Consider the following 24,450-nt stretch of genomic DNA (forward strand, 5'->3'; position numbering starts at 1 on the left):
TGAGATGGACGTTGTTGATAGGGGCAGTCTCATGCCCAATGTCCAAATTCTCCACAACTCCAACAGGTATTTTCCTGTCTGTCAGATATCACATGTACTCTTCCCTGCCCCAAGGGCGGCGTCCACCACATCCACGACCTTGGCCGCGGCCACGTCCGCGAGGAAATCCACCCTGGAAAAACACCTCATCATTTGAATAGAACTCATCCAAAGAGAAAATATTAGAAGAACAGCCTGATTGACCTGATTTCTTTTTCTGTCCTTTTTGTCCAATCACTTTGTTGGCATGTCTGACCCATGCCATAGTTTGTGTGATTGTCTGGGTGTCGAGTTCAACACAATGTTTCTTCACCCACATACTTATCAGGAGTAAAAGCCCATTTAGGAGTGCTTGTTTTAGCTGAGTTTGGTAGGGGCCAGCCACATTTTCACTGTAAGGTATACCACTATTGGCACAGAACACCTTTTCAAACCTCACCAGGAAGTTATCTGAGTCCTCGTCTGATTTCTGTTTGGTTGAAGCAATAACATCATAATTTGCTTTACATTGAAATTTGGTTTTAATACGCCCATTAAGTGCTTCAACCTATTCATCTAGGCCCCCTTCAAGGTCTTTTGAGTATGGAATGATGTGACCATTCACATCTCGTCCAGTATAAATACCTCGGACGTGTACCCAATTGCGCCCTAAGCTACATTGAATTAATTCCCCAATTTCCTGACCATTCAATCTATATGAGTGGATGAGATCACTGCAATAACAGATCCATTCTTCCACATCTTCTTGAGGGTCTGGCAAACTTGCTGAAGCTTTTGCAGCTTCATCTAAATTCCATGGTCGAAACACGTACATGTGTGGAACTGCCTCCGTGCCATTTGGATTTGGTAACTGAACCATGGGATAAGCAGTGGTTTGTTCTGGTGGTGGTGGACCTTTACGTCTAGTGTGATGTGACGTGGAAGGTTGTTCATCAGCACTCTCTTTTGCTTTTTGGAGATATACTAGAAACGCCAGAGGATTGAGGTTTCAGGTTCATGAATCTGAATCCCCCAACTGTAGCCTCCTGAAGTTGTGGTTGGATTGGCTGTTGCAGTGGTTTTTGTCTAGCTGTCACTTGACCTTGTGTTTTTATCTTAGGTCGTTTCTTCCCGACAGCTTCATTATCCTCACTTCTCAGATACATTGTCTGTGTCTGACCTGTTGAGGGTAGGCTGAAAAGTTCTAAGGCTCACCAAGAAGGAGAAATGCCATTTCAGTAAAACGGCATGCATTAAGTTCAACTCTTCTGATGACAAACTGTGTTATTTTCTTCCAGGTTGTGAGGTAGTTTGTGGTTCATAGCCAAGTTTGAAAGTTCATGGTAGAGGGAAACAGCAAAAATTGACAAAATCTGGCATTGCGGTGTGATTAAGTACCTGCATAAGAAGGGGTTAAAGCCCAAGGACATTCATGCGGATATGGTTGCTACATTAGGGGATGAAGCTCCCTCCATATCTACAGTGCAGAAGTGGGCAGCTGAATTTAAGAGGAGCAGAGAGAGCCTTGAAGATGACCCAAGGTCTGGGCGGCCTGCAACAGCCACAACCCAGAAAAACATTGACCTTGTTCATGAAATGGTGATGGACGACAGACGATCGATGATTAATCAGCTAGCAGATGCTGTGGGAATATCCCGTGAGAGAATTGAACGCATTCTGCATGAAGAACTTGGAATGTCAAAGGTGTCACCTCGGTGGGTGCCACGTCTTCTGACGCCTGATCAGAAACGCACCAGGCTAGTCATGTCGAAGGCAAACTTGGCGCAATTTGAAGAGGATCCAGCCAATTACATGGAACGTTTCTTACCCAGGATGGTGTTGGGTTCACCACTTTGAACCAGAGACAAAAAACAATCAATGCAGGTGGATGGAAACACCAAAGGTCACCACCCGAAAGAAGGCCAAGGTCGTTTCGGTCTGACGGGGAAGTCATGGTTTCAGTTTCTGGGATGCCAAGGGCATGTGTTCGTGGACTATCTTGAAAAGGACATACCATAATGGACAGTACTATTCTAACCTACTGAGACCAGTTACGCGAAGCTATCAAAAAGAAGCGGGCCCAGGAAAGCTGACAAAGGGAGTGCTGTTTCCATCAAGACAATGCCCCAGCTCACAAGTCAACAGTGGCCATGGCCACTATCCACGAGTGTGGATTCGAACTGATAGATCACCCACCATACTCCCCTGACTTGGCACCCTCGGACTTTCATCTGTTCCCAAACCTGAAAAAAATCTTGGTGATGGCTGCCGTTGAGGAGTATTTTGACTCTCAAGATGAAAGCTTCTATGCCAAGGGAATCGAAGCACTCAAGCACCGCTGGAAGAATTGTGTGGAGTTACAGGGAGACTATGTAGAAAAATAACCCTGAATTTGTTCAATTCAACAACTGCATCATAGTCAGCCTTAGAACTTTTCAGCCTACCCTCGTATCTTTCTCTTTTTTCTGCTGAATCGCTGACTTCCTCTTTATTGCTTCCCCTAAACATATTTTTGCACATTTTAATTCTTCCTTTTCTCTCCTTCTGTCTCCTTTTTTCATCGCAGCGCTTGTTGTAGTTTATCAGCAATTTGTTGTATGAGATCGACTAACAATTTCCCATTAAACTTGTATTTCCTTCCTATTTTTCCCAAAACCGCGTATAGCTCAGGGTTTAGTCTATGCATGTATTTTGGATCATTTTCGTAAAATTGTTTACCCTGTGTGTTTCCCATTTTGGTCGTTCGTGGGGGTGTCTCCTCGGGAGACCTAAACGAACCATTATTTGTCCCTTTTTACTGTTTGGTTATCAGTCTGACTGAAAAGTGTCAACTACTTCAACCTCCCGAAGGAGGGGGTGCACCTTGCCTAGTGCCTCTTTTCAGTCACGTCGTTCACACACAAACAGGTGTGGGTGTGTATGGATCGGTTCACAATTTACTTCACAGACAGCGCCTTCATTTTGTCCCCGGAATGGAGGATGTTCAATGTAAATCGTCCCTTTCGTACAACTCACATTCACACAAATCACATCATTCATCTAGACAGCGTATTTGTCGCATCCTGTTGTAAAATCCTGCGTTAAATTTGATCACTATTACTGTTCACGTATCCTGTTGTCGCATCCTGTTGTAAATCCTGCGTTAATTTGATCACTATTATTTTTCATGTATCCTGTTGTCGCATCCTGTTGTAAAATCCTGCGTTAATTTGATCAATATATTTTTCACGTATCCTGTGTTAAATCCTATGTTTTTTATTCAGCGTGTCCCACACATTTTTCTCTGTGGACCTTGAGCGGCACTATTCTACGTACGATTTTTATTCCTGTGTCATGTCTCTGTGATCATCGTTTTCCTACTAACTTTTGGTCTGTCCGGTCCGTTGATTTTTTTCCCACCCGGATGTCATCAGTCCAGCATTGCGGTCCGAGGTTGACGTCTAAATCACCGGCCTGGCAGAGAATTCACTCCCCGGGACTTTCTTTCGGTCTCCCTATGGAGCCGGCCGTCGACGGGCTTCAGTGTCTTCCTCCTTCCGCAGCAACTGGGTATGTTGACATCCGGGTCATGGCACCAGGAAAAATGTCAGGTTTAAACCCTTTTTAACCTGCACACACAAAAACAAGACTCAACAGAACCAGACACAGAGTAGAAATTCTTTTGGTGACTTTGCGCAAAGGGGTAAGAGCTGAACAGAACTTGCAGCTTTTCTGTGCAGTCTTCCGAAGAGGTCCCACTTTGCAGTGCCTTTTTATTGTAAGAAACATGGGTGGTTACAGGGTGAATCATTCATTTACATACACGTGATCGTATGATACACATCGCAGGCAGACAGATACAAGGCACTTCAAGGCTGTGGAACATTCTGGTTCCTCTGACTAATCAGTTTCTGCTGGCTCATGTTAAACCACAAACAGGGACATGCAGTCCTTGATCAAGCCTCTGTCTGCAACCTGATGGTTTTGGAATGTTAAGCAATTATTTTCACAGGATTCATCTCAGGTTATGGTAATAGGAGGATGATGGTCAATAGAAAAACATATATATATATATATATATATATATATATATATATATATATATATATATATATATATATATATATATGTGTGTGTGTGTGTGTGGTGTGTGTGTTAAATGATCATTTTAATGGCATATGTGAATTTTTCCAACAGTTTCTTAAAGTCCTCCTCAATACTCTTACCACTTTGGTACCTTACGAGCTCTCTTAAGGCCTAAGGTGCTTTGCAGACAACTTTCATCTTACCAAGGGAGAATTGTAGAAATGTCTAAGAATTGAGGAATTCTAAGATTTTCTTAGAATAACGTCAGCTTCGTGGATATGGGTATGGGCCCAGGACTACTAGGCTGGTGAACAGGGGTTGGAAGGTTACATCGCCGCCCCCCCCCCCCCCCCCCCCCCCATCACCTTTACAGAAAATGTCCCTTTTTGAAGACATTCATACATTCATTTTCTCTGCCTACCAGTTTCAATTAAGGGTCATGGAGGACCTGGAGCCTATCCCAGCAGTCATTGGGTGAGACGGGGGTACACCCTGGACAGGCTGACAGTCTATTACAGGTCCCCAAATAAATAGACAAACACATTCACACTGTCACTCACACCTATAGTCAATTTAGAGTCATCAGTTCACTTAACCTAGATAGATAGATACATACATACATACTTCATCCCCTTTTACGGGAAATTCATCTGCCCGAGAGCATACATACATACACAATGCATCCGTTCAATAAAATACCAATAAATAAGACAAATATAAAAAACACATTAAGAGTAAAAATACATTAACAAGAGGTGTTACACAGTCTCATGGCGGCCGGGACAAATGATCTATACCTCTCAGTCCTGCATCTCATGAAGAGGAGTCTGTCACTGTTTCTGACACACACTTCCAGACAAATTTGTCCAGTCTGTTACTGTCCCTGACAGACATGCTGTTACCCCAACACACATCAGCAAACAATACAGCGCTGACCACAACAGATTGATAAAAAATGAAAAGCATATCATGACCAACATCAAAGGATTTCAGTCTTCTGAGGAAGAACAGTCTGTTTTGTCCTTTTTTATGTGCTGCATTTACCTGCACCGACCAGTCCAGTCTATTGTCAATGTGGACTCCGAGGAACTTGTACGTGGGGACCACCTCAGTGCCCACATTGTCTATATTGACTGGTAGGTGTGTGCTTTCCTCCTGCCAAAGTCAACAAATATTTCCTTTGTTTTGGTGGTGCCCATTGCACCTGCTCCAGTTGGTGAACTCCGTGATGACTGCCCTGTACTCTGTCACATCCCTGCCCTCACACAGGCCACTGCAGCCGTGTCATCAGAATTTTTCTGAATATGACATGTTGGAGTCCTGTAGATGAAGTCAGATGTATACAGTGTGAAAGAAAAGGGGAGAGGACTGTTCCCTGGGGAGTGCCAATGCTCATTTGCGCAGTTCCAGAGACTGCCTGCCCCAGCCTGACGTACTGTGGCCTCTCCAGGAGATAAATACCTACTCCACACCCAACTTTTCAAGCTTATCCCTCAGAATAGAGGGATGGATGGTGTTAAATGCGCTTGAGAAGTTGAAGAACATAAGCTGCACATACCCCCCAAACCGTCAAGAAAGGAGAGTGCCCTGTACAGCATGAACATTATGGCGTTCATGCAAAAATACATTGAGGAACTCATCTTGTCTGCTGTCATTCAGTGAAATCACCTGGTGGAGTTGGTGGTTACAAAGAAACCTGCACCCTCTTTGCCCTTTCTGGAATCAGGTTAACACTTTGCTATTGCTATTTTGTGGACCTTTTCAAACACCGCATTTCAAACTACGAGTGCAGCTATCCTGTTCCAGAAAATATCAGTGATTAATTTCTCTATTTGTCTGCCTTGCTTTCAGAGAGCCCAGGAAGAAGTCCACTTGAAGGAGCTAAAGGTTAAACTCCTCACTGACAGTGTGAACAGTTTCATTGCCAAGGCACCACCGATGGCCCATGATGCCTTGCGCTCTGAGCTGGATGTGCTGACTGCCAACTATCAGCGCCTCTGTAGTCGCTTGGATGGGAAATGCAAAACCCTGGAGGTACGACTTTTATCTCTCTACTGTCCTCTTTTGGTTCACGTTCTTGTCTTTGCGAATAGGAAAAGATAAATTCATGAATGCAAACAGTGCAAAGCAGATCCAACTCAATGGCAGCCATGAGTCTCTCTGTGATGACTGAAATGGGGGAAGCCTTAAGGTACCTTGACACTTGCACAAATTTGATCCGTGCACTGGTTCACAATCTGCCGTGCCAGAGAGTAAACTCATTGTAAAATCATTATTAACCATTGTAAACTGTGCACGATTGTGTGCAAGTGTGCAAAGAAAATTTTGAAAAGTTCAAAAATCTCTGGCACACATTAATTTTGTGAATTGCACAAACATTCAAAACACTGTGTTACTGCAAGTCATTGCGTCAGTGCAGCGCATCACAGCGCAGCTCATCTGAAACGATTATGATGAGATGTTAAATTTATCGTAACATAGTTTTACAGAAACTCAGAAGAAAGAACGAAAGTCCAACTGTTTTGCCAAGCCATTATGATATAAATATTGCAAATAAAAAAGCTGCAGCTATAGAAAAATTCTCTGTGATTCCGGAAGAGAGTAGAGGTAGTTTTATCAGCCAAACTCTGAGAATCAAATGATTAATCTGCTATGAAGTAATTATGTATATAACATAGCATCCAGCGTACACATTGGGTCGCATTGGCATGATGAATTATGCGGCAGTGCGGGGGTTAAATGCGTAACAAGTGTCAAGGTGCCTTTATTGCTAGACTTGGAGTGTTTGAAATAGCTATGGCTATTTGTAATAAAGTGAAAAATACCATCAAAAGTTTAAGAGGACAGAGAGAGTGCATGCACACACCCATCAGTGACCACACTGGAGGGCATGTATTTTATGTTCATATCAGAGTATGGTTGTTATATACTGTGTATAATATATGAGATGTGGTGATGTAGGAACTGTAAAGGTGCATCATTTCAGGCTCTTACAGTTGATATGCCACCTTGACTTATCAACAAGTAAGAAGTGAAAAAAACTAAGTGTTCATAAAAACATTATGAGACATTTGAAAGGTCAAACTCCTACCTAAAGGCTGTGTCACACTCGGACTGACAGAACAAAAGGATTAGTTACATATTTAAGTATTTTGTCCCAGTGGCAAATTTCTCCCATGGAGTTGGGTGCTAATGGACAGATGACATCACATTTCCAAATCTGCAGTGATTTGCAGTGAACAGAATTTTCTGGTTTATGAACAACATGGCTGCATTTGAGCGGATTTTGCCGGTCTGAAGCATGACGTCATGTTTCCTCACTCAAACAACTCCACCGCATATCTTCACTGAGAGAGGAAGAGAGAGAGAGAGCGTGGGAGATACAGAAATAGAGAGAGTGAGAGAGAGATGCGGAGACAGATAGAGAGCACTGTCTATTTGTTGAAGAAATGGAGCTCAGCTATGTTTGTGGCACAAAAGCCCCAACTGAGGCCTAAAATCGGGTGTAATAGGTTGTAGCTCATTCGGTTTTAAACATGTTCAAAAAATTGTGATGTGGGAACACATCGTGATCCAAAAACAATTAGTAGGTGGATGTAATTTGTGCAGATGTGGGATAATATTTAGAAAAGGTCTTGCCATGTGAGCAATGGAATGCCGTGAGGAACAGAGAGGACAGATTGTGGCAGGAACGTCCATGGAGTGGCATATTACAAGAACCTAGACCAGCACCTTATCTCTCACTCCATCTTACTCCACTGTAGTATATGGATTGGTACGGACTGCACACACTTCATTTTTACATTTTTCCAGTGCCTCTTGAGATAAATTCTGCTGAATGTGGACTTGGCTGCTCAGTTATTTTGATGCATCAACAATGTAAACTAAAACTAAAATTAAAATACAATGTAAATTGTTTGTTTTCTTGTTTTTTTGTTTTGGGGGGTGGTGCTGATTTCATTTCAGCAGGGGTGAAATCATAGACTGTATGTATGCTGGACAGAGCCTTCGCGACACCATTCATTGGTTTCCTATAAAGACCCGGAACAGCCAAAATGACCCCCTTTACTGTATGTTAAAATCCCCTCCCGCATTGATTCATGATGAACTCATTAAAGCATAAAGGAGCAGAGCATGGGCAACCTCATGTGTGACAATAAGATAAGACTTTATTGATCTCACAATAGAGAAATTCACGTTACATCAGCTCTTAATAAACACAAGATGAGTGCGAGTAGAAGAAAATGTGCATTGAACAGCGTGTGCAAGATAAAGCAATAATAATACCTGTAGCAATACAATAAATAAAATAGGAAAACGAAGTAGGAATAATATATATATATATATATATATATATATATATATATATATATATATATATATATATATATATATATATATGATTGGAATTAAAAATAGGAGCATCTTATGCAATATGTGAAGTAAGGTTTAGATGTGATAAGGTGACACTAGTGCTGGAATTTATAAACAAGTTGTTATTGCACATGATTTGGACCACCCCCAGGCTGAGGTTCTTGTTAAAGATGTGGCTGAGGACCTCACAGAGCTCATCTGCACAGGTCCTCAGCAGCCTCGGTGAGATCCCATCAGGTCCTGCCATTTTCCTCTGCTTCAGCCACAGGAGCTGACCTCTCACCTCAGTCAGAGTCATAGTGGGGGGGTGGGGAGGCTGAGGTGTGACCTGAGGTGGGCTGGTGCTGAATACAGTCCGGGGACAGGAGGGACAAAGGGTGCAGTGGAGGTGGCCAGGGGGAAGAAGGTGGGGGGTCCGAGGGACTGAAGGGCTGGCTGCTGGAGACGTGTGGAGAGCCGAGGGCAGGTAGCGGGGCAGGTGTGGAGGAGCCAAAATGGTTAAAGTAACCGTTTAGTTCCTCTGCAAACCGAGAATCTCCATCTGCAGTCCTACTGGCACCCTGGCCAAATCTGGAGGCAGTCTTGAGGCCTCTCCACACGTCCCTGACGTTGTTCTGGGCCAGCTGCTCCTGTACTCCTTCTTGGCTGCCCGGATCCTCCACTGGAGTTCCTGTTGGACTCTATGCTGCTCCTCTCTGTCTCCAGAGTTGAAAGCCCTCTTCTTCTGGTTCATCAGGACCTTCAGCTCGGGGGTCACCCGGGGTGGTTGTTGGGAAAGCACCGTACCCTCCGGGTAGGCACAGTGCTCTCCACACAGAAGACTTCAGACAACTTTATTGATCCCAAAAAAGGGCAATTATGTTTACACTCCAATTACCTCAGACAAGCTACAGCAATTAATCCACAATTTATATCAATGACAGTTGTTGCTATTATACAGATGAACAGTTTAATCGGATCATTAGAACGGATAACAAATTATCAATAATCCATTTCAACAGCAGAAGTCTATATGCAAACTTTAACAACATTAAGAATATTTAAGTCAGTTTAAAAAATATTTAACATAATTGCTATATCAGAACATGGATCAATGAAGATAAAGGAATGGATTTTGAACTGGATGGATATGAATTTAATTGTGTAAACAGAAAGAATAAGAGTGGAGGAGGAGTGGCTGTGTATGTGGATAAGAACATGGATTATAAAATAGTAGACAATATGACAACTGTGATTGATAACTTATTAGAATGTATAACTATGAAATATGTGAAGAAAAAAGCAAAAATGTATTAGTCAGCTGTATATATAGAGCACCAGGATCTTGTATTGAAACATTCACTGACTGTATGGGAAAAATGTTCTCAAAACTAATCAAAAAACTGTGTTCATTTGTGGTGACTTAAATATTGATCTGCTCAATCCAAATAAGCATAAAATAACAGATGAATTTATCAGTATAATGTACAGTATGAGTTTATATCCAAAAATCACCAGGCCAAGCAGAATTACATCCCATAGTGCTACCTTAATTGATAATATATTCAGCAATGATATTGAGAATAACACTGTGAGTGGATTATTAATCAATGACATTAGTGATCATCTACCAGTTTTCATCGTTTATAATAGAAACCATCGGCGGAATCAGCCAGAGGAGAAAAATAAAATACAGGCGAGTGCGGACAGAGGAAAACATGAACACACTAAAGAAGGATTTACAGGAGCAAAACTGGGAAAAGGTATACAGTGAAAGTGATGTTGATAGTGCATATGAAACTTTTTTACAAATATTTACATCATTATATGATAAAAATTGTCCAATTAAACAAGACTACAGAAAACAAAAATCCAAGCTCGACCATGGATGACGAAAGGGTTACGAAATGCATGTAATAAGAAAAATACACTGTATAGAGAATTCATAAAACTAAAGAATAAAGAGGCAGAAAATAGATATAAGAAATACAAAAATAGATTAACTAATATTATACGGGTATGTAGGAAGGAATATTATAGTAACATATTATATAATAACAAAAACAATATTAAAGGAATATGGGATATTGTTGTGTGGGCCGCTGAAGAGGAGGTACTGCTGGCCCACCACCACCAGAGGGCGCCCTGCCTGGAGTGCGGGCTCCAGGCACCAGAGGGCGCTGCCGCCTCACAGGAGCAGCCAAGGTGACAGCCGTCATCTATCAACTGAGACAGCTGACATCCATCAGCGGAGGGGTATATCAGCTGGACGGCAACTCCACCTCATTGCCGAGATATCGCTCTACCAAGGAGGTAACGAACTCAGCCAGCCATACGGATTAATACCTTGTTGCTTGTGTGTAAAACAACTGAAGACTGAAAAGGACGTATTTGGATAAGTACTCTTATTCCTACATTACAGTGTTGTTTCTGATTAGAGGTGGAGGTGGTGTTTTCCACCCCACGTGTTGTTGGGTTGCAGCCACACCCACATCTGACTGTTTCTGTTCCTCGCCAGCAGTACCGGATCTGACGAGCGGAGGCAGTGACCACCTGGGAGTTCGGGACTTGGCGGCTCCAGTATTCCCAGGGTTCGGTGGCGGAGGAAATCGGGTGGTTCCGGTTCGACTTGGACAGACGTCTCCTATCGTCGAGCCTGCCCACACGACACCGTTGGAATTCGACTTGTGACCGAAATTGTAATTTGTTGTGTTTGTTGTGCGTGTTCACAACAGTAAAGCTTTGTTATTTGACTTTCTTCATTGTCCGTTCATTTGCGCCCCCTGTTGTGGGTCCGTGTACTTACACTTTCCCAACAGATATATTAAATAGCATTATCAAAATGGTAATAAAAAACAGAGTTACCCTCAGTATTTCATTGATAATAATGTCAAGAAGGAAAATAAGGATGAGGTAGTCAACGGTTTTAATAATTTTTTTGTAAATATTGGACCAAGCTTGGCAGAAAAAATTCCCGATTCCCAACCTGAGGATTGGGATAATAATCTCATAGAAAGAAATCCCTGTTCAATGTTCCTCACAGCAGTGGATGGAAAAGAAATTATAGACATTGTGAATAATTGTAAATATAAAACATCTACCGATTTAAATGAAATTGATATGGTGGTGGTAAAACAGTTCATTGAATGGATTGTAGAACCATTAACATACATCTGTAACTTATCATTTCAAACCGGTAAATTTCCCAATCAAATTAAAATAGCTAAGGTTGTGCCGCTGTATAAGACTGGGGATAGACACCACTTCACAAATTATAGACCTGTTTCTTTGCTTCCACAATTTTCCAAATTATTAGAAACGTTATTCAATAATAGATTAGACAAAACAAATTCATAAATAAACATAAATTACTTACTGATAGTCAATATGGATTCAGAGCACATAGTTCAACATCACTTGCATTAATAGAATCAGTTGAGGAGATTACAAACGCCATAGACCACAAATTACATTCAGTTGGAATATTTATAGACCTTAAAAAGGCTTTTGATACAATCAATCATGACATATTAATCAATAAACCTGAACAGTATGGGATTAGGGGGTTGGTGTTGCACTGGGTGAAAAGCTACTTAAGTAACAGAAAACAGTTTGTGAAGTTGGGGGAATATACATCATCATGCTTGGACAATGCTTGTGGCGTCCCACAGGGGTCAGTATTGGGTCCAAAACTGTTTCTAATTTATATAAATGATATTGTCAATGTTTCCAAAATATTAAAATTAGTATTATTTGCAGATGGCACAAGCATTTTTTTTCAGGGGGGGATTTGCAGGAGTTACTGAGGAGGATCAGTATAGAAATGGGAAAATTGAAAATATGGTTTGACAGAAACAAATTAGCATTAAACTTAAGTAAAACAAAATACATATTATTTGGCTATTGTAATACAGACATACAGGTTCAGTTACAAGTCGAGGGGGTAGATATTGAAAGGGTACATGAAAATAAGTTTCTGGGGGTGATAATAGATGATAAGATAAACTGGAAGACTCATATAAAACATATACAAAGTAAACTGTCAAGAAGCATTTCAGTTCTAAACAAAGCGAAACATATTCTGGACCATAACTCACTCCGCATTCTTTACTGCTCACTGGTTTTACCATATTTACAGTACTGTGCAGAGGTATGGGGTAATACTTATAAAGGTACAACACAATCACTATCAGTAATGCAGAAAAGAGCTATAAGAATTATTCATAATACTGGCTATAGAGATCATACAAATCCACTATTTTTACAATCCAAATTCTTAAAATTCACAGACTTGGTTCATTTTCAAACAGTACAAATTGTGTATAAAGCAATAAACAATTTACTTCCAGCAAATATTAAAAATATGTTTTTTAACAGATCAGGGGATTATAGTCTGAGGGGGAAATTTAATTTAAAGCATCAGTGGGCACGAACAACATTAAAAGGTTTCTGTATTTCTGTCTGTGGGGTGAGGATGTGGAACAGATTGGGAGTGGGCTCAAGCAATGTCCAAGCATGAACCAGTTCAAACAGCGGTACAAAAATATGTTTTTTCTAGGTATAGGGAGGAGGAAGGGTAATGAGGGTTAGGGTGTTTTGTTTTTTGCTTCGGCTTGTAAATATATAGTATTTTGTATGTAAGTAGGTATGTGTAGGTGTATATTATGTTGTGTATATATATGTGTATATATATGTATATATGTATATGTGTGTATATGTTATGTATATGTGTGTATGTATATATATATGTGTATATATGTATATATATATATATATATATATATATATATATATATATATATATATATATATATATATATATTGATATCGGTTTAGGTGTGTAGGAATCTATGTGTATATGTGGCAAAGGGTATTACTGGTTGTGGGGAAGAAGGGGTAGGGATAAATAAGCTGATGCTTCACCCTACCCCTTTTCGGACATGTTGGGTACACAGTAGGAACTTTTTTGTTTTGTCTTTACTGATCTATCTTGTAATTGTTGTTGTATCAAATGTTTGAAATAAACAGTTTTCATTCATTTTTCATTCATTATTACTTGTTTACCGTAATAATGGCACACATCAAAATTAAAGACAACACATATATATTTGACATTGTTTATGTGCACTAAACTTGAAGCAGTCCATCATCCAAATTGAGGCAAAGTGGGTGAAGGCCGCTGCAACTGTAAGTCGCACCGCCAGACCAGCTTGAGAGGGGACAAGGCCTGCCACAGGGAGGGAGGGGCAGAGAGTGGTAAGAGGAGAGGCGGGAGCATGCTTTGGTCCATGTGTAAGTCTATCAGTTTATTGTCCTTGTGGGTTGAGATAAGAATGGAGCCAAATAGTCTCACTAGAGCCTGGATAAATTCCATTGGAGGTAAACAGAGGGCAATTGACCTTGATGCCTGTAGTGTTGCAGCCGAGCAGTGAAAAACTTTTTTTTATAGATCCACTCATTCAGCCAAATCCCAATTATAAATTAAGAATATTCCTAACTTTGAATTAAGAATATTCACCGGCCTCTGAAACCTTCAGCTTCAACTGCAAGGCACGGTTGTTGATGCCGCCGTCTTGCCAATTTTCCGGTAGATCAGGGCAGCACATAAGCCAAAAAGTACCAGCCCTGCTACCATAAGACCAAAAATGAATAGGTCTTCAACGTCCTCCACAGCGAAAGGCGCCAAGCATGCCACACGCCAGGAACTCCAGGAGTCGAGGACATAGCCCGCAGAATACGTTCCATCTGGGCAGGCAGGATCCCCCGGTCCTGACCTTCTTGTAGAAAAAATGGTGTCAATAGGGTTCAGAGACCAGCTGATCAATTCCATGGTTAATCCAATAGTAGTCCAATAGATCCAGAATCCAATATAGTTCTGAGGAATTCACAAGTCTGGTGAAGTTGTGACTTGAAGGTTAAAAGCAGAGAGATAAGGGAGAGTGGAGGAGATGCGACTGCGGTCATCAGAGTCCTAAGCTGAGGCTGTTGATGTCTTCACCATAAGAGTTTTGAAACATGCTCCAGTCTGTGGTTCTGAAACAGTCCCTCAGCCTCTCAGTGGCCTCTTCAGTCCAGAGTTTCACTGACCTTTTCTACACTGGCTCTCTTCTCACCCTGGGTGTGTATTGGGGGAGCAGGTAGATGAGGTTGTGGTCCGAGCGTCCGAGCGGGGGGAGGGGGCGGAGGTGTAAGCATACAATATTAAATAAGACGAGAGTTTCACTCAGTATGAATATTGCAACAGGGACGTCTGAGATGATCCATTCGGGCATTTCATTGCACAACAAGCTGTATTTTTCCAGGTGATTGTAATAAAATACTCAAAACAGACACAAGTGAGTTACTCTGTTTCGTTCAGAGACTATGAGAGGAGACGTCGATGGACAGAGCCCGCTGTCACTCAAAGCAACCACAACCCACAATCATACAGAATTTATTCATCAGAATGTGTTAAACTAAGAAGTTAGAAAAAAAATTCAACCCCAGTTGTCATGGAGGAGGTTTTAAAATGGGCTTCTATGGGAATATGCTCTGTTTTGGAGCCAGCCTCAAGCAGCCAGTCAAGAAAGTGCACTTCCTGGTGGAGTTAATGCATAGACTGTACAGTGTAGCATTGTGCGCATTCCCAGAAGCTCTGATGTTATGGTCTGCATTCAAAATTGTTTGTAATGTGCATTAACCTGCTGTATATTTTTCAATTTCAATTTATTGTTATTTATATAGTGCCAAATCACAACGGAGTTGCCTCAAGGCGCTTCACACAAGTAAGGTCTAACGTTACTAAAGCCCTGTTTACACATAGATGGTAAGAGCTCCTGGAAGCATCCCGGAAGAGTTTTTGGCCGTCTTAAGGATCACATGCCGTTGTTAATGCCGGCACTAGGAAGCGTGGCTTAGTTCCGGCTTTACCGGGAATCGTCGAAAAAATTATTCAACATGTCGAATAATTCCGGGAGCGCTCCCGGAGAATTCGCGTGACGATGGAGACAACGCGAACAACAGCATTTGATACTTTTTAATCGCCGTTTCATCCTGCCCCTTCCTGTAGTGCCGCAGTTTACATCGCCGTAATTGGCGGCCGGCGTTGTATGCCTAACCAACGGCGTGTAAAACGGCGATGGAGCCCACATCGGTGCCTATATGCAAAAGATCCTGGAGTAATGCAGGATTTGCCTGGATAAATCCAGCGGTACACAGGGCATTATCAGTGGCAACAGAACACCGCCGTTCTCATGCACGTCTTAACCTGCGATTGTAAAGGATAGAACTGGGTATTAACCCCCGTTGCCTGACGTGTGCCGGATGCTACGGCGTCAAAATGCCGATTTATTCGACGGATTTAGTGGCGTTTTATCTGCGTATTTGCGGATAGTACGGCGGCCAAAATGCCGGCGAAATGCTCCGCCCGTTTCCACCGCGAAAACAGCCGGAACTACTGCGAACTTCGGTCTACGTACTGCCCGCCGACAAAACCATCTATGTGTAAACTAGGCTTAACCCCCAGAGCAGCAGTGTTAAGTAAAAACTCCCTCTGAGGAAGAAACCTCAAGCAGACCAGACTTAACGGAGTGACCCTCTGCTTGGACCATGCTACAGACGTAAATTACAAAACAATTCACAAAACTAATATACAGGAAATGCTGTTGGTGCACCGGACAGGAGGGTCTCCAGCACAAATACCACAACCATCTCTGGATAGAACTGCACCTTAAACAGAGAGAAAAAAAAAAAAAAACAGAATCAGGCATCACAAAGACAAGAAATACAGTATAATTTGTCAGCATTAAACAACAAGAAAAACAGGAAATACTAAGGTGATCGCAGGCCACAAGCCCTAAGCTTCACTAAAAGACCCAGAATTTAGGTAAAGTTGAGGTTGCAGCCCGCTCCGTTTCCTAATAAAATGAATTAAAAGAGTGAAAAGAGTAGAACTATACTATGCCAGTATGCTAGCCATATGAAAGGGAACATAAGTGCATCTTAAGTCTGCACTTGAAAGACTCCACAGAATCAGACTTTTTTTTAGTTTTTTTTTTTTAGAAAGGAGATCATTCCACAGAACAGGGGCACAGTAAGAGAAAGCTCTATGAACCGCAGACTTCTTATTCACCCTAGGGACACAAAGTAGTCCTGCACCCTGAGAACGTAAAGCCTGGGTCGGTACATAAGGTTTAATTAGGTCAGCTAAATAGGGAGGTACTAGTCCGTGAACAATTTTATAGACTAGTTGCAGAACCTTAAAATCTGATCTCACTCGGACAGGAAGCCAGTGAAGGGATGCCAAAATGGATGTAATGTGATTGAACTTTCTACTTCGTGTCAAAAGTCTGGCTGCAGCATTTTGATCCATTTGGAAAGCCCTAAAGCTGGACTGCAGTAAACCAAAAAAATAGAACATTGCAGTAGTCCAATCTAGAAGAGATAAACGCATGGATCAGGGTCAGCCATAGACAGGATGCGATGAATCTTCGCTATATTTCACAGGTGGAAGAAAGCAGTCCTCGTAGGTTTCTAGACAACCAACTTCTCACTGATGCAAGGCAATCTTCTAAGGATTTTATGTGAATGAGATTACCAGCAGTTATCAGCATGTCTAACTGAGTATCATCAGCAGAGCAGTGAAAGGTAATCCCAAAATGCCACAATATGTGCCCAAGGGGTGCTATATAAAGGGAGAAAAGCAGGGGGCCTAAGACGGACCCCTGTGTAACCCCAAATTTTATGTCACTAAGGTTTGAGGTAGTGTTACTGTACAAAACACAGTGAGAACGACTGGTCAAGTTGGACATCAACCAACTGCAAGGGCACTCCCACTAATCCCAAAATGATTTTCCAGCCTATCAAGTAGAATATGATGATCCACGGTATCAAATGCAGCACTGAGCTCTAACAGCACAAAAACCATAGTGGTGTCCGAATCCATTGCAATCAGAAGATCATTCACCACTTTAGTGAGAGCTGTCTCTGTGGAATGATATTTTCTAAAAGCAGACTGCAGTGGCCCAAAGAGATTATTCTCAGTAAGACAGTCCACGAGCTGCCATGACAACACTTTTTCCAGACTTTTAGAGCAAAATGATAGATTTGATATCGGATGATAGTTTTTAATATACGAGGGTCAAGATTAGGTTTCTTAAGTAATGGTTTAATCACTGCAGATTTGAAACATTTTGGAACAGATCCAGAAGTTAAAGAAAGATTAATAATTTCTAGCACAGTCGGCCCAAGAGTGGGCCATAGGTCCCAAAACATTTTTGTTGGTATCGGATCAAATAAACAGGTTGTGCTTTTTGTTGACATTACAAGTTTCGTCAGCATGCCTAGAGAGAAACTCTCAAATATTATACATCTAGGTCATACCTCAGAAATGGCGCCCACCTCAATAGCAGGGTGTAGTGGCTGGGTTAAGGCATGTTGGGATCTGTTTCACCTAATGTCTTCTATTTTCTTCTCAAAGTAATCAAGGAAATCTTGTGCTGTAAAAGGAAAGCAAACTACAGGTGGTTGTCCATGAATAAGTGCTGCCACTGTGTCGAAGAAGAACTTTGAGTTATGCTTGTTTTTGTTGATTCAAATCAGAGTAATAAGTCCGCTTTGTAGCCAGTAATGCATGCTTATAGTCTAAGATAGCATCACGCCACGCAAGGTGGAATACTTATAATTTTGAACTACGCCATTTCCGTTCTAGACCTCTAACCTTATGCTTGAGGTCACGCAGGTAATCATTGAACCAAGATGACTGTGTTTTGGGGTAGCACGGTTTTAACAAAGATGGCGCAATCATGTCAAGTGTAGTTTTGAGCACTGAGTTTAAACTATCCACAAGACTGTCTACTGATTGGGTATTTGCCATATGTGAAGCTAATACATTAGGCAGTCTAGCTTTGAGTTCAGTCTTAGTTGAGGAGTTGATGCATCACCGTAGTGATATATAAGGTTGCTGTTCCACTAAACAAGGCAGCGAAACTGTAAACTGAATAGGTGATTGATCAGAGACCACTGATGTAAGAGGCATGATGTCAATATTTGTGACAGCAATACCACGTGCGAGAACCAAATCCAGGGTATTTCCAGTAATGTGTGTGGAGTCCCGAATGCATTGCCGAAATCCTAATGCATCTCCATAAATGATTTGCAGAGGGGATCAGAAGGCTTATTTATATGAACGTTAAAGTCACAGATGATCAGAATGTTATCTGCACTAGTTGACAAGTTAGAGATGAACACACCAAATTCATCTAAGAATTCAGTATATGGGCCATGAGGCCTATATACAGTGACAAATTAATATGGCTGATTTTTATTCTGTTGACCTTGCCAATCAGATGCTCAAACGAGTTGCATTTGTGACCCCCAAAAGCTGATAAGCTAAACCTAGATTTATAAATAAAAGCAACACCCCTGCCTTGCTTCGCATCATGAGGGATGTGACTAAATATACGAGGTCTGTCCAAAAAGTATCGTACCTTTTTATTTTTTTCAAAAACTATATGGATTTGAATCATGTGTGATTACATCAGCCAAGCTTGAACCTTCGTGCGCATGCGTGAGTTTTTCCACGTCTGTCGGTTGCGTCATTCGCCTGTGGGCAGGCTTTGAGTGAGCACTGGTCCACCCCTCCCATCGGATTTCTTTTGTCTGAGAACTTGCTGAGAGACTGCCGCTTTGCTCCATGAAATTTTTTTTCATAAACTGTTAGAGACAGGCAGTTGGAAACCATTCGATAGATTCAGTTGGATATCGGTGGAAGATCTGTCGGCGTCACACGGATTATGGACTGTTAAAACCTTTTTAAAGATGGCCCACCAATGGCGGAGGACGCGCGGCGCGCCAAGCGGCCATTCAATAGGCTGGATGGACCAGATCCATTGCTAAACTTGAATGCTGTGTTGATCCGGGAACATCATGTGACTACCACAGAAATGGCAACAGAGCTGGACATAGCACCTTTTGCTGCACATTCCACTGTTACAGGAGATTTTGTAATGAAAGACGTGCGGAGGATTTTGTACGTCGGGCACGAGCAGCTCAGGACGCGCAGCAAAAAAAAACACCTCAGTCTTGGAAGTCTCACAGACAGGTTGGGGCATGTCCAGCTGTTACACATATTCTCGGATACTCACTCCACTGAAGCCATCGAAAGCCGTCTGAATCTTCTGAATGGTTCCACACGGAGGGTTGTTTCTTTTTTTTGCTGTGCACGACAAAGAAATCCGACTGGAGGGGTGGACCAGTGCTCACTCAAAGCCATGCCCACAGGTGAATGACGCAACGACAGGCGTGGAAAACTCACGCATGTGCACGAAGGTTCAAGCTTGGCTGATGCAATCACACGTGATTCAATCCATATAGTTTTTGAAAAAAATAAAAAGGTCCTTTACTTTTTGGACAGACCTCGTATATGCTGGTAGGCAGGCCTCATTTAAGGGAAGGACAGCTGTAGTTTTAAGCCAGGTTTCACATAACCCAATCATGTCTAAGTGATGATCAATAATTTGATCATTAATCAGCAATGATTTTGAGAATCACAAGTCCTCTCTATGTCCATTTTTGTGACCTCCGAGTGCTTCATCCTGACATCATTGGTGTGAATAACTATGTGACTATATCTCATGTCATGTTCCTTAGTCTGTCTTTTCTTCTGCAGCGTCAGCACCCTAAGATGGGATGCAGTGTTGGAGCTCTGGCCCCCAGGAATACATTTAATGTCAGCTGGCGTCTGTAACCTGACTTTGCAAGTGATAGAATCCCCTGTCACTAAAGTCCGGCATTTCGGCCTGGAGAGAGGAGTGGAACTCACTCGTGGGCTCAGAGAATTCACATCAGGCAAATCCAAGGGGGAGAACCGATTCACAGTTCGCAGTGGCGAGTGTGATCGGGGTACCACAACCGGGCATCAAGCCCTACGGGGCTTCCCGCACCTAGCCACAGTCCAAAAGCCATCCTCCACAGCTGGCGTCTCTAGGCTGATGCTAATGGGCATGCTAGCCAGCCCAACACAGACCTTATCTGGCGTGCCCATAACATCTACCTGTATAATGATATGACACGCGGGCAGCATGGTGGCTTATTGGTTAGCACTGTTGCTTCACAGCAAGAAGGTCATGGGATCAGTTCCCACCTGTGGCCTTTCTGTGTGGAGTTTGCATGTTCTCTCCGTGTTTGCGTGGGTTCCCTCCAGGTGCTCCGGCTTCCTCCCACATCCAAAGACATGCAGGTTAGGTGAATTTGAAACTTTAAATTGTCTAGAATTGTGTGTGTATGTGGCCCTACGATAGACTGGCATCCTGTCCAGGATACACCCCACCTCAAACCCTATGGCTGCTGGGATAGGCTCCAGCCCCCGTGACCCTTAATTGTAGTAAGCAGGTATAGAAAATGGATGGATATGACACACAACGTTGACTGCTACTGGGCCACATGTGCAATGGGAGACCAGCTTTAGACTTTATTGTGGAGAAAAAAGCTTTTCCCTCATATCAGTCTGTTTGGTAATCTTTCATCTTATTCCTTTTTTTGTTTCATGAAGATTTGATGTGTTTGTGCAGGAGGTGTGGGCGTGTTGGTGTGAGTTGCTATCCTACCTGGAGCAGGAAAATCTCTTCCTGGACCAACTGGAGCAGAAATTAGATGAAATAGAAAACCTCCAAGGAGGAGCTGAGGACCTGCAGGAGGCACTGGATGTGAGTATCAGCTTTGTATGTCTGCAATGTCTGCTTCCTTCAGAACTATATGAAGAAATATAAGCATGAAGAAGTGGGGAGTTGATGAGCTGTGACATTTTTAATCTTTTGAATGGAAATGTGGTGGGGAAAAAAAGCCCATAAGTGGATAGAAATGTTGAGGAAGTAATGCTCAGTATCTTTGACTGCAAGGATATAAGACTGGGCACATGGCAAAATCTGTAAATAAAAGCTTTTATACTGTTATTTTGCATTTTATTCTAGCAGTTTGACAACTGGATTAAATTGCCTGAAAGAGAAGTACTTTAAGTGGAAAACTTTACTGTACATGTTGCAGATTGCCTCAGATATTCAGGGCATTTGTTATAATCATCTTCCCAACCAAATACATCACCTAAGTTAAGCAGATTGACAGAAATGCAAATAACAGCCATCTTAACATGTATTTACACTTAGTGTTGAATCTGTGAAGTGGTATTTGTCAGTTCTTAATGCTACAAGTGTCCAGGATGTCGTGAGGTTGCAAACTGAATCATGCTATTGTTGGTCATGACTGTTTCCCTTCTGATTTGTGTTACTTTGGTGTTGGGATTCATGCTTCTTTGCCTCCTCTTTCGATAAGCAATATGTATGATTCTCCATTCCACAAGGATGAGGGTTCTCAAACTTGCTAACCTGCACTAGCAACCAGAACACTGTACAGGGGACCAAACACTGATTCCTCTTCTTTTTTCTTCAGACTTCCAGTAACACTGCAAAATCTGAATGACAGAGTAAGGTGTGTCTGTTTTTGGCTGCTGAATCAATGTGACTCTCATGTAGCTATGAAGAGCTCATTCCAAGCTTAGAAAAACTATGGCTGTATAAACATTTTAATGCAGATTAATTAATTACAGCACCTATCCATCCATCTATCCATTTTTTATACCTGCTTACTCCAATTAAGGGTCACAGGGAGCTGGAGCCTATCCCAACAGTCATAGGGCATGATGCGGGATGCACCCTGGACAGGATGCACATCTGTTGCATGGCGACAGCACCTATGTGTCAAATTTTTAAAATCTAGATTAATCACACTTTGATCTGTTTCATTTTTATGTCACTGACATGGTCATTAAATAAAGCGTTTTTGTGAGCAGCACCTGGTTTGGATGTGTGTGCCTTTAACCCTCTGGGGCCGACGCCGTCATATACGATGGCTAAGACCAAGCTTTACAAAATTATAAATAACTTTTTAATGATATGAGATAGAAACTTACTCTTTTTTTGCTGAAAAGTTAACTCCGTGGACTTTCAAGCCAGCCATTGGCCATCTTTGTACTCCTCATAGAGGCTGTGTGATGATGTGCGCAATGTGAGTGTCCAATTGGAATTGGTTCACCTCCCATGGTTTTCCAAAATCCAATTGTAGGGCAGATTTACCTCATGTGAAAAGCCAAAGATCGTTTTCAGGAGTGATATGTTACTAGTTGGCCTGTTTGAATAGCCCCCTGGGTGCTCCAATGAGTACATACTATTAGTACATACTCAGTGTGCCCTGTGCCATTACGCACAGCAAAAGTGAGCAGACAGAGAGCCTCTGATGACAATCTCACATGCTCAAACAAAGAGTGTGTAACTATCAGGATTGCTCCACTAGTTTGCATGTGAATGCTACTGGATAACTCTGTTGCTTTCTCGGCGTAAAGCACTGTTTACCATATCAAAATAACAAAACGCATAGACCATTTTGTATATATTGTTCAAAATGTGCATTTGTGTTTATTGTTTGAACCTTTTTGTTGTACAGGCTTTCACACAAGACCTCAAATTACCTTTATAAAGTGTCAAAACAGTTGTTTATTATAGTTTGCTGTGTGTTTTGAATAAATGCGTGTGGAAAATTATTTTTCACTTTATTTTTTCCTTGCCTATTTTTGATTGTAAACCTTTATTACACTTATCAAACACAACAAAAACATATATATTCTGAAAGCACAGGTTGTCCTGAAAAAGAGACATAAAACTTGATTGTGGGATGCAGGGAAAGCTGTTAACAGCAATAATAAAACATTTATACCAGGCGAGTGAACTGTCCAAAAAATGCCGTCAGACCCCAGAGGGTTAAACAAGAGCATCAGCCTTAAACTTTTGTTTCTTTGTAATAACCCCAATGAAAAGTAATTATTTGACTTCTTCTCTGTGAATTCTGATGCTGATGCTGTTCATTGCTTACATGGATTGTGAGCTCAGTAAGGAGTTGGACTGTCTTGGTTTGTAAGTTTTCTGGTTCAGGACCAAGATCCAAGATTTCAATGGCTTTTTGGACTCAGCCATCAGCAGTGGTTGTATATGGAAAGTTTGTCAAACCTGTCAAGAGAATCAATAATCTGTGACAATCATGTCTCCAGGAGCTTAGCCTATGAATCTGAGAGACATTTTGGTGGAATTGTTTGGGGCCATGGGACTGCTGTGCTCATTGCAGGAGGATGAAGGTCCAAGCCTTCACGGTTGACATTCTTCTAGTGCAGGGTTGGTGACCCCTGAGATACAGATTTGAATAAAAGCTTGTAATGGTCAGTATTTGTGATTGACTGATGATGAAATCACAAAACAGGGGTCACCAACCCTGTTCCTGGAGAGCCCCTGCCCTGTATGTATTCCACGTCAACATACTCAAGTCACACCTGTTTTTTTTAAGTGGTGTCTTCCAGCAGTTGATTGGCTGAGCACACCTGATAGAGTTAATTGCCTGGGAATGGAATGGGCAGAGTTACAAAACATGCAGGGCAGGTGCCCTCCAGGAACAAGGTTGGTGACCGCTGTTCTAGTGTAATTGTATGGTTGTGTTCCTCACTGTTGAGGATCTTACTGACTGGAGAAGGAGAAGGCCAAGGGGGTGCCCCCATTTTACCTGGGTGTGGGAGATAGGTGGTTAGTTTTGAGAGGTGGGGATGGATTAGTTGTCTGTCTGGGTGGTTGCCATCCAGGGGCCAAGGTGATTCCATAGTGTGGTTGATGTGGTGCTGCCTGCCATTAGCCATTTTCCCACACTTTACTTGATTCCTTGATGCTGACCAGTAAGTTAGGATGCAATTTGGACCTCTTTGGAATGAGATGTCACCAGAAAATCCTTGGGGAATGTCAGAATGGAGTTACGTAAAGCAACACATATGACACTTATTAGATGAATCATTAAAGAGGGCTGTGACAACTCAGGCATGTGATGCATTTGTCCAAGCATGATTCAGCAAGATTGCTGAAGACCACAACAACTGGACAAGGCCAAGGGGGTGTCTCTTCATTTCTCACTGAAGTAGATACAGTTGATGCACTGCAGGTCTGCCTGGAT

General features: G+C 42.0%; 1 protein-coding gene and 1 long non-coding RNA gene across 2 annotated transcripts in view; one reads left to right on the forward strand and one right to left on the reverse strand.

The window, feature by feature from the left end:
* The window catches only part of dmd (dystrophin), a 1,392,820-nt gene that overhangs the window by 784,056 nt on the left and 584,314 nt on the right, over positions 1-24,450 (forward strand). The window contains exons 31-32 of the mRNA XM_034174291.1: positions 5,935-6,117; positions 20,985-21,119. Of these exons, the coding sequence (XP_034030182.1) occupies positions 5,935-6,117; positions 20,985-21,119 (318 nt within the window). The remainder of the gene's footprint in view (positions 1-5,934; positions 6,118-20,984; positions 21,120-24,450) is intronic.
* On the reverse strand, positions 4,935-24,287 carry LOC117514016. The gene is made up of 3 exons (XR_004561774.1): positions 24,277-24,287; positions 9,093-9,102; positions 4,935-5,261 (listed from the first exon to the last, which is right to left on the reverse strand). It is a non-coding gene; the product is annotated as an uncharacterized LOC117514016 (long non-coding RNA).

The sequence above is a fragment of the Thalassophryne amazonica genome, chromosome 1 (genome assembly GCF_902500255.1).
Source record: "Thalassophryne amazonica chromosome 1, fThaAma1.1, whole genome shotgun sequence".
NCBI lineage: Eukaryota > Metazoa > Chordata > Actinopteri > Batrachoidiformes > Batrachoididae > Thalassophryne > Thalassophryne amazonica.